The 14,902-nt window shown below is 54.8% G+C and overlaps 4 protein-coding genes across 4 annotated transcripts; 1 reads left to right on the plus strand and 3 right to left on the minus strand.

Moving 5' to 3' along the window:
• Positions 1–201: 201 nt before the first annotated feature.
• On the plus strand, positions 202–1,794 carry J4E88_005566 (uncharacterized protein; the record flags this gene model as incomplete). Its single annotated transcript, XM_049399202.1, has 4 exons — positions 202–267; positions 357–642; positions 757–1,129; positions 1,188–1,794. The coding sequence occupies 4 exons, from the start codon at positions 202–204 to the stop codon at positions 1,792–1,794; spliced, it is 1,332 nt and encodes a 443-aa protein (XP_049254993.1).
• Positions 1,795–2,110: 316 nt separating this feature from the next.
• J4E88_005567 (uncharacterized protein) lies at positions 2,111–5,114 on the minus strand (the record flags this gene model as incomplete). The annotated part of the gene is made up of 9 exons (XM_049399203.1): positions 2,111–3,134; positions 3,183–4,350; positions 4,402–4,447; positions 4,497–4,627; positions 4,682–4,795; positions 4,845–4,889; positions 4,940–4,945; positions 4,996–5,029; positions 5,097–5,114. The coding sequence occupies 9 exons, from the start codon at positions 5,112–5,114 to the stop codon at positions 2,111–2,113; spliced, it is 2,586 nt and encodes an 861-aa protein (XP_049254994.1).
• Positions 5,115–6,114: 1,000 nt separating this feature from the next.
• Positions 6,115–10,008, minus strand: J4E88_005568 (uncharacterized protein; the record flags this gene model as incomplete). The annotated part of the gene is made up of 1 exon (XM_049399204.1): positions 6,115–10,008. The coding sequence occupies one exon, from the start codon at positions 10,006–10,008 to the stop codon at positions 6,115–6,117; it is 3,894 nt and encodes a 1,297-aa protein (XP_049254995.1).
• A 3,542-nt stretch (positions 10,009–13,550) lies between these two features.
• J4E88_005569 (uncharacterized protein) lies at positions 13,551–14,203 on the minus strand (the record flags this gene model as incomplete). The annotated part of the gene is made up of 3 exons (XM_049399205.1): positions 13,551–13,587; positions 13,616–14,077; positions 14,196–14,203. The coding sequence occupies 3 exons, from the start codon at positions 14,201–14,203 to the stop codon at positions 13,551–13,553; spliced, it is 507 nt and encodes a 168-aa protein (XP_049254996.1).
• Between the last annotated feature and the right edge of the window lie 699 nt (positions 14,204–14,902).

A 14,902-nucleotide genomic window follows, 5' to 3' on the forward strand; every position in this document is an offset into this window, starting at 1 on the left:
CGATCCAAGGATGCGGAGCGGAGCTCGTGTGACGCCGGGCTTGAGGTCGACGCAGCCGCGGCCCGGTTCCTGCATCGGTCCCTACTTTTGGTATCGACACCGCACGCTCTATCAACCTCCCGACCCAGCATTCGCTCTTTGAGCACGAACCCACGCTATCTTCAGAGACGAGCGCACTGGTGAAAGTGCAGCCAAGCGAGCATGAGCGCGAATAAGAAGAGCAGCCTTACGGGCTATCTCCCAGATATCCTCATGGCAGCTGCAGCAGTACGTCTATGCCCACGAACGCGCCACAGTCTCCCCACACCCACTGTGCCCCTCACTGCCTTGCCGACTACATGCTCATATCCCCGTAGCCACTAATAGCCTACTTCGTAATTCGCAACCTCCTCACACGCCTCGACCCGGAAGCTCAACAAAAAGAAGAGGCCCGCGCCAAAGCCTCAGCCGCCACACGTAAACTCGACGCCATCCTTACAAGCAAGCGGCGGAAAAGCTACGGCGAATACGACAGTGAAGATGAGGAAGACACAGAATCGAGGCACAGACGGCCCAGGATACAGGATCTCAATTTGAATACCTACGAGCAGACGATTGCCATGGAGGTGGTTGCGCCCGAGGAGATTCCCGTGAGCTTCGAGGGTACGTCACAAATTCGTTCGGGCTTGGGCCGTGGGCTGTGGGATTATGCGCATGAGTGCGCGCAATTTGGCCTACTGGAAGCCTGGGTCGCAATACAACGCTGACACATTTCAGACATTGGCGGCCTCGACTCTATTATTGAGGAACTTAAGGAATCTGTCATCTACCCTCTGACCATGCCCCACCTCTATTCGCACTCTTCCTCGCTCCTCAGCGCACCCAGCGGTGTCCTCCTCTATGGCCCTCCTGGCTGCGGAAAGACTATGCTCGCAAAAGCCCTCGCACACGAATCCGGTGCCTGCTTCATCAACCTACACATCTCGACGTTAACGGAGAAATGGTACGGCGACAGCAACAAGCTTGTCAACGCCGTCTTCAGTCTGGCGAGGAAGCTACAACCAAGTATCGTCTTCATCGACGAGATTGACGCAGTCTTGGGACAGAGAAGAAGCGGAGAACACGAGGCCAGCGGAATGGTGAAAGCTGAGTACGTCACAATACCATCTCACCTCACTTGCGACGAAAGTAGGACTAACAATTCCTAGGTTTATGACCCACTGGGACGGCCTCGCATCCAGCACCTCCTCCGGCACATCGACCCCCCAGAGAATATGCATCCTCGGCGCCACGAACCGCATCCAAGATATCGACGAAGCCATTCTCCGCCGCATGCCCAAGAAGTTCCCCGTCGCACTCCCTTCAGCCACACAGCGTCACAACATCTTCTCTCTGATCTTACGCGGCACCAAAATCGACCACCAGAACTTTGATCTAAACTACCTAGTCCGCGTCTCGGCTGGCATGAGCGGTTCGGACATCAAGGAGGCGTGTAGAGATGCGGCCATGGGGCCAGTGCGGGAGTACATCAGGAGAAAGAAGGCAGACGGCACGCTGAGGAGCAGTAAAGGAATGGCGCAGGGCGATGTCCGTGGACTGAGGACAGAAGACTTCTTCGGTCGGGGAAAGGGGCTGCGCGAGATGGAGACAGTGGACGATACACGCGAGGAAATGAATGCGCGCGTACGAAGTCAAGTTCACACCACTTCCGAAGAGTCGGAGGAAGCGAGCAGCAGCGACAGCACAGCTAGTGGTGAGGAGAGATTCCGCGACTCGGCATACCAGGGCGCGACCAACGAGGCTGTCGTACAGTAATGACAACGCTGCCATTGAATATCAGTATGGCCTTGTAAAATGTTTGTATATGTTGGAATATCACGAAGACAAGACAAACGTACATATGGGTGGCGTTTCTGTGGGCTAGGCATAGATTTAACGAAGGGACGTGATATAACGTCACATCATGCTACAATATATCAAATCACAACTTTGGATAACACATATTTGAAACATCTGTATCATTGTATCGTTTTCCGTTACCGCACCTACGCTACGTGGAACAGCCACACATCCAAAGTCAAACTGCAGCTACAACGGATCCGCCAAGCAAAACAACGCTTGATGCAGACGCCTACTTCTCCTCCTCACTTTCCTCGCTCTCTTCCTCGTCTTCGTCTTCTTCCTCGTCATCTTCTTCAGCATCGGCGGCAATCTCCTCATCGGCATCATCCGCCTCTACTTCGTCTTCTTGGATCAAAAGGTCCTCCACCGTTCCGCCTTCTTTCTCCAACCGCAGGTACTCATCCCATTCGGGGAACATCTCTGCATCTCCCTCACCGTCCTGAGGCGGCGTGCCAAGGAGTCTAGCAACCTTGGTCTTGTTCTCCTTCTCCAGGGACTCCTTCCATTGCTTGACAAGTCCAGCGGTAGCGCTTGGCTTGTACGTTTGTGAGAAGAGAACAGCCTCGGCGAGGCGGTTGGTCTTGACGAGCAGGTCGATACACGCCTGAACATCACCGATTTGCCAGAGCGCAGAGAAGGCCACATTGTTTGCGGTGGCGTTCTCGGCTAGGGAAGCGAGTTCCCGGAGGCCAGCGGCATCCGAAGTTGCGCTGTAGAGGAGGAGAAGGGAACCAAGGTCCTTGGCCTTGACGAAGCATTCTTGCGCGAGCTTGACATCCCAGTTTGTGAGAGCAGCATCACCGACAGTCTTCCACTTATGCTCCGTGTCCTGCTCACGAGCAATTGTAACAGCCTGTTCCAGATCTCCAAGGGACAAAGCGAGATCGAATCGGTGTTCGGGATCGGTGGCAACCTTGAGCGCCATTTCCTTCTGGCCCTGACCTTCCAAGAATCGAGCAATCTTGTTATTCTGATCCTTGGGCACAGAGGGAAGGGTCTCCTCGGCGGCTTCAAAATCACCTCGGAGGATAAGTGTCTGGTACTCAACGACAGCCAGAGACAGCGCGAAGGAGACCACATTGACATCCTTATCAGCGACATAGATTCTGGAATCACGAGGTAGATATCCAAGGACGTAGTGAGGCGAGTCGAAGTGGGAAATGGTGTACGTTTGATCGCCGACAAGGTAGTTCAGGCGATTTGTGCTGTTTGTGTAGATGAAGCAATCTCCAACCCAGGTACCGGTACGAACGCTGTTTGTCATTAGCTTGTGGATTCAGTAATGGCTTCTTACAACGTACCTCTCGTTGATGTCGCACACAACTTCGAATGCAGACTCGGCACCGTCCTCGTCCACTTCACCGTTTTGCACGGCTTCCAGGTAGTTCTCCCTAGAGTAGCGAAGGACATAGAATGTGTCTTCCGTGGCAAGCGTCACGAGTTCCCCGCTCTCAGACCAGTATACGCTCTTGGGCTCGACCTCTATCCGTCGAACCAAGGCGCCAGAGTCCCAGTCGAATAGGCCGATACCGCCTTGACCCTTCACACCCAGAAGCACGCCGCCACTCAAGCCGTCAGCCGAGAAGCCAACATTCAGTACACTCCGCTCCTTGAAGTTGCGGAAGATCTTGACGCTGGTAGAGGATTCCCGGATGGCGTAGTCCTTGTCGTGTTCTTTCGAGGCCCAGCAGAAGTCGAGAGCGCTGCCGAAAGCTTGGTTACGAAGAGCAAGCGCAGTGTAGATGATGTATTCACCATCACCACAAACTGCTACGAAACGTCCGTTGGGCGAGTGCAGCAATGACTGTGGGTACAGCTCGGTTGAACCAAGATCCTTACTAGGGAGCGAGAGTCTCTCTGCATCCTTGAGCTGGTCGCTGCCTTTGATCACCGAAGTGAGAATGTCGTTGTTCTTCGCCCAGAGTAACTTTCCGCTACCGTCCATGCTGACAGCTGGCTCTTCACGTCCCATGGTGATGACAACAGCTCCGTCGTCGAATCCCAGTGCCACGCCATTTCTTCCCTTTTGGTACGATACACACCATGCGCGCTCCAACCCATAGTTCAAGGATTGTTCCAACCGGTAGGTCGACGAGTGCCAGATTTTGATTGTGCCGTCTTCCGATCCAGAGATGATGACGGGGAGCTCGGGGTGGTATACGGCGAAACTGACGTTAGAAGTATGACCTTCGAGTGTCGCAATCAGCGCTTTTGTTGTGTAGTCCCAAACCTTGACTGTCCGATCATCGGAGGTTGTAAGGAGATATGGCTTGTCCGACTGGGGGTAGTAGTCGATGAAGTTGACACCCTTGGTCTCGTGCGCCTCGAGCGTAAAGTTGGGAGTAGAGCTGCCGAGGGACCATATCTTGACGGTACGGTCGAGACACGCGGAGGCGAATGTGTTGGGGTCTTTGGGATTTATCGCGATGCCCATAACGTAGTGTTGGTGGCCAGCGAACTCTTGTACGCCTGCTATCTGTCAGCATATGCCATGTCTTTTGGTATGACCACTCCACATACACTTCCACGACTTGTCCCAGTCCCAAAGCTTTATAGTCATGTCATCCTAAAGCCACATCAGCTTCGCTTCTGCGTTGTTCAGATTTGTTACCCACACTGGCGGTAAGGACGAAAGGTTGTGTTGGGTGGACAGCGATTGCGCGGATGTAATCGGGGTGTGCCTCGAAAGATGTGACCTTCTCGGAGGTGTTGTAGTTGTAGACGCGCAACTGGAAGTCATCGGAACCTGAATGTGCATGTCAACTTCTTTTCCAATAGTTTCGGTTTGCTTGGGCTTTACCAGCGACTATCCAGTTCTTCCTCGCAATGAAGCGACCGGCGCGTACGGGTACGTCGGTAAGCTCGAAGGTTTTGACAATCGATTGTGATATATACGACCAGATGTGGACGTGTCCTGCCTCTGTCAGCACTTTGCCTGTAGCGGGAGGACCAGCTGTGCATACCGCTGTATAAAGTCGTAAGGATCCATGGCTCGGTCGGGTGAAAGTCTTTGGGGATATTTAGCGGCGAACATGTCTAGCAGAGCTGCTGTTCTTACCAATGCCTGTAACATGTTAGTGTACGTCTTGATAAGTGTCCATTGAGGCTACTCACCTTTCACACGCTCCGACCGCGCGAAAAGCTGCCTCTATATTCATAGCCGGGTTAGAATTGCTCTTTGCTACTAACGTATGCAGCGGCGCATTGTCGCGTACCTTGACGTCGAGACGCATTGTTGTAGCTCAACTGTGTATTGCGGAGGGGTGGATTATGGGAACGTGGCTTTAGTAGCCAGTCCACAGGTGCGCAGGCAGTCGCGGAAAGAGGCAAGGAAACGTGAACGGGTATCGATGGTATAGAAGTCCAGAGAGGGAGAAAGCCAGTCACGGGATCCGCTGGGGTGTTACTGCTTGGTGTCCTCCGCAATGTGTTCGATGTTCGGCGGAGCTGCGCCAAGACAGCGACAGGGTTCACGCAGCTATTTCCCACTGCGGCAGGTTCGGAAAACCGTCGATAGCAGACGAAATGCGCAACATTACCGCCTCCGCTAGCTGCACGGGGCTGTAGATCCTACGCCGTGTCCACAAGGGAATTACGTTCAACACATCATTCCATCTATGCACGATGCGAGGAGTCTTTGGACATTGTGGCTGCTCATGTGGGACCCTGTGGCTTTGCGCCTGCGTACCCCATATCACGCAAGTGCATTTATTGTGCTCAACAAGCAAGTGAATTCTTCTTCAATTCCGACCCTACAACTATGTACTCGGAACGACAGCCTCCCCACAAGTAGCCCCTGCGCGCTGCCGCTCATGCATGTACAACGCATAACGAATATATCGACAGCAACCCCAAACCCTCCACCCATGGCATGAAATGGCCATTTCATATATCAACAAAATGACGAGAGGAAAAAACGGTCTAGCTTGACCAAGCGTAGACTGGTATCTTAGAAGTGAAATACAGTGAAAGGAGAATATATGTTAAAGTATAGAGTGTAAGTTTATGTTGAGTTAAGCGAACGTGTCCGAACGGTAGTGATGAGAGATTTGCTTCGCGGCTGGATCCTGAACACCAGCTTGGATGAGGTCGGTGCGACAACTTGTTGTTGATATGGGACAAAGCCGGTCGCTGGGGCGGAGGTGTATTGGTAGGCACGAGGCGAAGCCATCCACATCCGGTCTGTGGTACAACGGCGCAGACTTTGTGGGGGAGGGAAAGGGCAGTGATGCTTTAGTTCCAGCCAAGAGAGTTCTCAGCCATGACCGGAGCCGAGATCTGCTGTGTTCGGACACTGCGACCCTGAGTGGTACTGCTGCCTTGGCTGCCGCGACTACCAGGCGTCATTCGACCATTCCGAGCGCCATGCATCCAAGCAGCAGCGCCACCTGGAATTGAACCGTAGGTCATGCGGCTGGTGCTGGGGACAGAGCTCGAGCGCTGGTGGGCCATACGCTTGTTCCTGTATCGGCGAGCAACAAAGAACATGGCTGCACCGTAGGCGATAGCACCGACAATGGCACTGCTAGCGACGATGGCGCTAGTCTTGTTGACAGTGCGGCTGGCGCCGATGTCGCCTCCCATAGCACCGCCATCGCCGGAACCACCTGTGGACTCAGCACCTGGTTCAGCAGCCGCATTGGCAGGGCTGTTGTCACCCGGAAGCTTGCCTGCGGGGAGAGGGCAGGCGGTGTTGATCAAGGTCGTGAGGTCGTTCACTGTGGAGTTCTTGTTATGCCAGAAAGCATCGGCGGGGTTGCGGAGCTGCGCTGCGAGCTTCGTCTGCAGATCCTGCGGAATGGTGAACAAGGCAAGAGTGGTGATGAAACCCTGGTATTCCATGGTGTTAAGAGGCTTCAGACCGAAGTTCTTGACCTCAGAGGTTGAGATGTTCAAACCGTCTGCGATAGCAATTGGCAGGTAGTGGAAAATTTGCTGCCCACCATCGTTTGCAGATACGAACGGGTAGTTGAGCGGCCACTTGAAACACACTTGGCCCATGAAGCTGTTGTCCGGCCTCTCAGGAGGAACTCCTCCAGGCGGCGCAATCATCTGTGGTAGACTCGAGGGGATGCTGCTGACGGTGGGGCTGGGGGTTGGCATAGTCGAAGCCTCAACGATGATGCTAGTACCAACGATGAGCGAAGTTGCGCTATCGGTAGCGGTCGGCGTAAGGGAAAAGACCGGCGGTGCCTTGCTAGTGGTAGTCGGCAAGGCTGGAATAGTGATTGAAGCAGAGCCCTTCGTGGATGTAGGCTTGGGCGTCTCTGAAGTGGGTGGTGGGGTGGACACAACGACGGATGACGGAGCAACAGAGCCGGTGCTGAAGAACGAAGTGGGAGCATCGCTGAGGGTGGCGTTACCAGCACTTGAAGGATTCAGAGTAGTGGCGGCAGTCGAAGAAGCTGACGAAGGTCCTTCTGAAGCCGGGACAGTGAGAGATTGGCTACCCGACGAAGTTGGAACCGGTGATGCAGATGTGCCGATAGAACCTGTACCAGAAGGAGTGATACCCAAGCTTGCGGAGCCTGAGGGCAGGGCAGTTCCTGAAGATGCTGAAGGTGTGATGCTTGCAGTCTCGGAGGCTGTAGGCCCAACGCTAGAGGAGAGAGCCTCAGAGGCAGGCACGCCAGACGAAGACACAACTTCAGAGGTGGGGGTAGGCACAGCGCCGGATGGCAAGAGTCCTGAAGAAGGAAGGACGCCAGACGATGGTAGGATACCTGACGAGATTGGCAGGCCAGACGACGGGAGAACTCCGGAAGACAGCAAGCTTGAGGGCAAGACAGTCGGGATGATAATAGGACCAGTGCCGGTGGGCAGGGCCGAGTTCAGATCAGACAGGATGCTTGATATAGCACTGGGCACCACTGAGACAGGGAGATCCGAGACAGCTGAAGACAACAGCGAGGAGAGTGCCGGAGGAAGAATGCCGGACGCGCTAGCAGAAGCTACTGAGGTGGGTGCAGTAGATGCAACGCCGCTACCGGTAGGCAGGACACCAGATATGACCGACGATACAAGTCCCGGTAGGTCGAGGATCGGAGAGCTGGTAGCTACGGTTTCCGAAGTAGGAATGGCTCCAGAGCTCAAGAGAGAAGTCGGTGTCGCAGTCGAAGCAGCAGAATCACCAGTGCCCAAAGCCGTAGTGATGCCGATGACAATGCCGGATGATGGCAAGAGGGGTGCGCCAGTTGAAGCAACCTGAGAGGTGGCTGTCGGAACTTCTGATGGGAGGAGCGAAGACAACAGTCCACCGACTAGGCCACCGGATGAGGTTGGCTGCACAACAGTCTCAGGAATACCTCCAGTGGTGCCAACCTCGGAAGTGGCGGCAGGTGGCAGAATCGACGACAGTAGCCCGCCAAGAAGGTCCCCAGACGAAGTGGGCTGAACGATGGTCTCAGGAATGCCTCCAGTCGAGCCAACTTCAGAAGTAGGCACGGGTGGAAGGATTGACGATAAGATACCACCAAGAAGGCCACCGGAAGAGGTAGGCTGAACAATTGTCTCAGGAATACCACCAGTGGAGCCAACTTCAGAAGTAGGCACGGGTGGAAGGATTGACGACAAGATACCACCAAGAAGGCCACCGGAAGAGGTAGGCTGAACAATTGTCTCAGGAATACCACCAGTGGAGCCGACCTCAGAAGTAGGGGTGGGTCCGAGTAGCGTTGAAAGCAGACCACCAACCAAGCCGCCGGATGAGGTAGGCTGCACAATCGACTCAGGAACACCACCTGTGGATCCAGGGACGATGAAAGGTCCCTGGAAGCTGGATGCGGCAGGAGAGCTTGGTGCAGCAGAAGAAGCAAGAGACGCAGTGGGTGTCACGATAGTCTCTGGGATGCCTCCAGTGGAGCCGGCAGCTTGCTGAGATGACTGGGGAGCAGTCGATGAGACTACCTGGGTAGGTTGGACAACAGATGTGGGTACACCGCCAGTAGATCCAATGATTGGGTTGAGAAGCGTTGAAAGAAGTCCACCAACGAGACCAGCAGAAGTCGATGTTGCAGTAGGTGTGTCAACGGCTGACGACGATGGCTGCACAATAACATCCGGCAGTCCACCTGTCGAGGCAGGGGTGTTCTCAACACCAGGAGGCGTCGAGGTTGGCTGTGCGATAGCTGAAGTGGGCTGCACGATGGTCTCGGGAATGCTACCGGTAGAAGGCGCTGGCTTGCTGTCGACAGCGGAGGATGACGGTTGTACAATCACGTCAGGCAGTCCTCCGGTTGGGGCTGCCGCTGAGCTCTGAGCGATCGAAGAAGCTGGGGTGTCTTCAACGGCGGTCGAAGAGGCCGCAGCTGAGCTTTGGACAGTGGAAGTTGGTGGGACGATGATCTCAGGTAGGAGGCCAGTTGAGCCGAGGATAGGACCGAGAATAGGGCTGTCAGCCTTGGTAGAAGAAGATGCGGCGCTGCTTTGGGCGGTTGATGTAGGCTGCACAATAGTCTCGGGGAGACCACTGGTAGTGCCAATTTCGGCCGCTGAAGAAACAGCGGTTGTTGGCTGAGGTTCGGAGATAGTCTCGGATGTGGTGGTCTCAACAGGCTTCTCGCTTTGCGCTGCTTCGGAAGTGGACGTAGGAGCAGCTGTAGACGATGGCTCGGTGACTGATTCCTGAATTTGGCTTGATGAGCTAACGATGGGGCTCGACGATTCGACTGCAGAGCTCGATGCCGCAGGTGGTGGCGGTGAAAAGACACTGCTTTCTGAGAGAGGTGCGGTAGAGGAGCTCTCTGCCAAAGCGGAGGACAAGGTGCCAGTGGTGTCTACGTCGCTGGTGCTGACAAGCACATCTGAGGATGAGGCAAGAGCCGATGAATCGGAACTACCGCGGAACAGCGATTCAATGAAGGACGGGAAGTCCATCTGGCGGGACGAGAGCTGCTCAGTAGTGCTGCTGGACGAGTAGCTGGTTGATGGCTCTGGGGTAGCCGCAGGGGTCGTCGCATTGGTAACGATTTGTCGCTTTACGTGCCTAGCGAAGTAGTATCGGGGACGGCCTTGGGTTTGTTGTGGTCCCGGTGCAGGCATGGCCTCTGCTGTCGTAAGGAGCGGGCCAGAGCCAGAGAGACTGGCCAGAACCAGGGCGGCTGCCCATACTGTCGTTGAGCGAGGCATTGTTACGATTATGATGCCTTGTTATGTAGAATTAGATATCTCGAGAGTCTCGAAGGCAATGTACGTGGAAGCCTGCTGTTATTAGCCATGGCGTTTGCAGTATGAGTAGCACAACATACTGTCAGGGCTATGGTAAACGAGTGTACTTGACGAATGTCAATGATGGTAAAGAATGGACCTGTCGCATGTTAGTCTCCATGGAGAAAGCGCGTCGCTGAGCTGGGTGACTCACTAGACTGTCGATGCAGCTAGGAATAGATGGTTGCACAGGCGAAGCGATTACTGCGTCGTCGCGATGTTCTCGGGTTGGTCGCGGGACTATGCTGTCATGTTTGACACTGACAGGTACCGGAGAATAGTCGTCGCGTGGGTCTAGAAGCACGCGGTACCGAACCAGGGCCGATCAGAGACTGGTACGCACGTGGATGACAGCGAGCGGGCAGGCAGGCGACAAAGAATCGTAGGAGTGGTCGAGGCACTCTAAGCACGATTCGCAGCGATTGCGTTTTCTTTGTTCCTGAGCAGCGGGTGGCCGTGCGTGTCGTAAGTGGTCAGCGGGGCTGGGACGCGTTTTCGTGGACGGTGCGGTGCTAAAACGAGCGGCGACGACGTTGATAGGCAACGGTCAGATTACTAGGAATTGCGGCGACGGAGCGGAATTGCTTTTGAAGGAGTGGTCGTGATTCGGAGAATCGTGCAAGGGAGCGTGAGGCCTGGGCGACGTGGAGAGCGGTGCTTGACGGTCGGAGGAGAGAGCCACGGGGAGCCACGGGCGGGAGATGCGCAGAGTCGATATATGAATGCGCCCGTTTGGGGGTTGTCGGCGGGTGGTGGAGAAGAGGTCGGCTTGGGGCGTGGGCGACGGGTAGTGAAGAAGAAGAAGAGACAGGGCGCCGGTCAGCAGCAGCAGTCGCCCAGGTGTCCAGGCCAAAACGGCGGCAGGCAGGGGCGAGGGGCGGAAGAGGGAAAGCGCCGTGGGCTGCGAGTCGCCAACGTGTGCTCCCTGCAGGAGAACCAACTGCCCACCACTAGTGCCAGTGTCCAGGACGGGGAAAGCCAGGGTTTCGCGCGGCGGGCCTCTGCATTCGATAGTCGCAAAATAGAACGGCGCTTGCTGCAGAGGGAAGTAGTTCGCTATTGACGTCGCGGGTGGGTACGGTGTGAAGGTTATGTGACAGGAGACAGCAAGACTTCAGAGGCTGCGACGACGAAAAGGCGAAGCGGACATTGTGTCTCCATCAGCAGCAGATTGCGCATGCCGCCACGGTGCGCCTGTGGATTAATTTGCATCTGGCCGCGAGGCCCTGGTCGTGCAGACGGCTGTGAGCTCAAACCGCACTAGCCAAGGGTAATATATCAATACCCCGGCTGTGCTACCGTATAGCCCAAGACATGGAGTATCCCTTGCCTACGACACGGCGACTGAACCCTCAATTTCGAGGAATTTGGAGGCGGCCGCCTGCGCAGTGTTGATGTCCATCTCCAGCGCCTTGCTCCCCACCGTTCGATGCGCACGCTGCTGAGGAAGGAACGGCCATCAGGCGGCCAATAAGAGAAGGCGCAGCCCTTGCCCTTGCCGAGCCCTTCATTTCGGCATGACACGGGTCCCGCTCGCATGCGAATGATGATGATCGCTCACCACGCCGCCTCATGCTGCACCCAACCCCGTGGACATGCTTTGATTGTTCGCTCAGAAGCAATATCGCGGCACCTTCCTGGGCCCTGCACACTGTGATTCCAACGTCTCTACCGGCTGACTGTAGGAAACTGCAGGGCTGCGTATCGCCTGCAGCCACCCAATTCCTTCGCTGAGCAAGCCATTTTGCCGGTCTGTGTCCACAGTCATTCCGAAGTGCGACCAACTACTACCGTACCACGCTATCGTTTTTTGACAGCCATGTGCGCTTTGCCTGCATCGTCCAGGACTGTCCTCTCGACGACTCGCCAAAGTTCGTCCTAGGGCAGACGGCTGGTTTCGACTTCTGCTCGCCGCCTCCACGCCTGCGCCCCAGCGAACGACATGAACTTTACAGCGCCCTAGGTTCGAGGTAGCCCCTGTCCGTGGCTAGCCTTCACTTGGACTGCAGCCTCGACGTCGGCTCCTGGTACCGGTACTTTCTGACTGGACTGTCCTTCATCTCTCAAGTCAGCATGGCCTTGACTGACGCCATTCCATCAGCGCCTCAGATGCGCATTCCGTGCTCTAACGTTTCATATCTCTCGGTCTGCGACTATGAACGCCTGCCACAGCTATATTTGGTTGTCTGTCGACGTTCTACAAACATTCCACCTGGCGGGTGCCGAGGCTCGCCTTGTCATCGGGTCATCGGGTACTGTGACTCGTTTCAAGCTCCTGCGTAGCACTGTACGAGGAAGGTGTGAATCCAACCCACAGGTCTGAGCCGATCCAATGGTCCAGCCAATGCACCGCGGCATCGGGCTGTCTCCTCGTTTCCTGGGATTCCCCTTTCTGTCGCTTGGCTTTACCATTTGGTCGAGGCCAACATACCCGTAATTCAAAGCATCGTAAGGAGACTTCCGCCGCCACGGTTAGACATGTCGACGGCTGATCTTTTAGATCTGAACAGCATGCACGCGCTTTGCTGTGCTGTGCTGTGCTGTGCTGTGCTGGGTGACATTCCAACACCGTGAGACCACCCTTGCCGGCATGCGCTTGAACGTTTCGAAACCATTCCTGCCGACTAGAAGAAAAACATTCCTTAACAATCTGAACATATAGCCCCAGGCCCCGCCTCTGCATTGGGCACGGTTGCGATCGTCATTTTCATGCTATATTTCTGGTCCTACAGTATACTCTATGCAGGCTTCAACTGCTCGGATTACACAAGGCTGAGGCTGAGGCTGCATTTCACCTTATGCCCGACTTCCACTGTTGTTTCCTGTCAGATCCACATGCCGCAGCCTCTCGCAGGGTCGTTGTTTATGGATCTTGTCTCCCGAAACGCGTTCTGTGTCGCTTCCACGAGGATCGGTGGGGCATGACGGCACGCATGAACCTAGAATCTCTATCTCCACTTTGGTGGCCAAGCACTCTTGTAACCTGGGCATTACCGGCTTCCAGAAGCCTCCCATCAGACTTGTGTATATGGTTTGCACCGCTATACGACATGTGTCTCCGTCTGGTGTTTGTGGAGTGCCACTGGGGATAGAGACAGCACGTAAACCTTGACATCGTGTTGAGGCATACAAACAGTACATGTTACGTGTACAACGAGGAAAGATGTCTCATGACGTGGCAATCGTTGCAAGTTACCGAAGATCTACGAGAAGAGTTTGCTCGCCTTCTGCGAGCCCTTCACCAACAACTGCTGCATTCACACTCGTCATAGTCCGTCCATTCGCTGCTCTTCCCAACATGCAGAGTACCCACAGCCAGACCCAGCAAGCCAGCATCCTCAGGACGACGACGCGTCCTTCTTCGCCACAACATACAGCGTCATAGTCCCACTGTAGCCATCCCCAGTCACTACACTCGACGCCCCTTCCTGAGTGAATATGCCCGCAGACATGGAGTCGCGGCTTCACACGCCAGAGTTCCCGCTGAAGATGAGCACAGCCCTGCAAGTAAGATGGGTTCGCGGATGACGAGTCGAGGTGGCCTTTGGCAGGGCCATGCGTGACGAGTATGTCCGTCGCCTCCGGGACAGTGTTTGACCATATGTCTTTTGCTGGGTATTGGAACGCCCAGTTGCCGTATTTCGGCGTCATGGGACTTCCATAGACCTTGACGTCCCTGTCCCCAACGTTGAGCACCCTCAGCTCGTTCTCGAGGTATACTACACTTCTCCATCTGAGATCTCGCAGTCTGCGTTCATCATTCTCTCGGCTTGCAAGTCGTGGGTTGCGGCGAAAGAAGGACTGATCGAGGAGCAAATCGTGATTCCCTGCTATGACGATCTTGTGTTGGTGTGGCAGACTGTTCAACCAGTCGAGCTGTAACTGCAGCTCTTCAAATGTGCCGTTGACTGTCAGATCGCCGGCGTGGATCAAGATGTCGCCGTTCGGTACATGCGGCTGCTCATTGTGCGTATCGGAGATGCAGATAACCCTAACAAGGATCGTAGAAGCGGACTTCGATGCTGTGGACGCGGGCTGTGATATTGTCGAAAGCGGTCGGTGAGCATATAACCACTGTGCGATGAAGAGTATTGGATCCTGCTGTATACGCTGCCATGCTGATGGCAGCGCGGGCGCGAACATGTTGGACTTGCCAAACGTAGACCTTGTATATGTGGTTGTCATGTTGTGATGTAATGTGTAGTTCAAGTCGCTACGGAAGTTCGTTCGTGTAAGCAGCTAGACGCATTTTCTGGGCAGCAACAGAATGGATAAAGCCATATGTGATGGTCGTGGTTATGTCGAATTGGGGATGGAGATTTCATGATTGACAAAGATCTTTGGTACCAGCATCCATGGATTGGTTCAGCAAAACATGACAAACGAGAAAATCCGCACCAGAACCATCCGAATCAATGTTCCCACTTGTCCGCCGTTGGCACTATAGCGACAGCAGTTGCATAGTCTCCATCATGGCTGATGCTAATTTCGCACAGCTGCCCATCGATCTCGCTCATATCGATCAGTCCAATTTTGCCGTCAGGCTTCACCCAGGTTGGCTCGAAATCCTCGTAGACCATATCCAAAATCAAGCCCTGGGGCCGTAGCGATTGGTGCTTACTGCGATCAACCGCGGTAACAGGGAGGATCATGATATGCTTGAACCCTCTTTGAACAATGTCGAGGTGTTGAATTGCTTTGCGGCAAGCTTCTTTCGCTGCGAACCTTGTATCACGTAAGCTCCTGGTTGGGAGATTAAGCTGATGCGAATACTCACCTGCCAGCGAGAAATTTGGAGATTACATCTGCCTTCTCC

This window comes from Alternaria novae-zelandiae (assembly GCF_023758075.1).
Source record: "Alternaria novae-zelandiae strain BMP 2774 chromosome Unknown scaffold_10, whole genome shotgun sequence".
In the NCBI taxonomy this organism is placed as follows: Eukaryota; Fungi; Ascomycota; class Dothideomycetes; order Pleosporales; family Pleosporaceae; genus Alternaria; species Alternaria novae-zelandiae.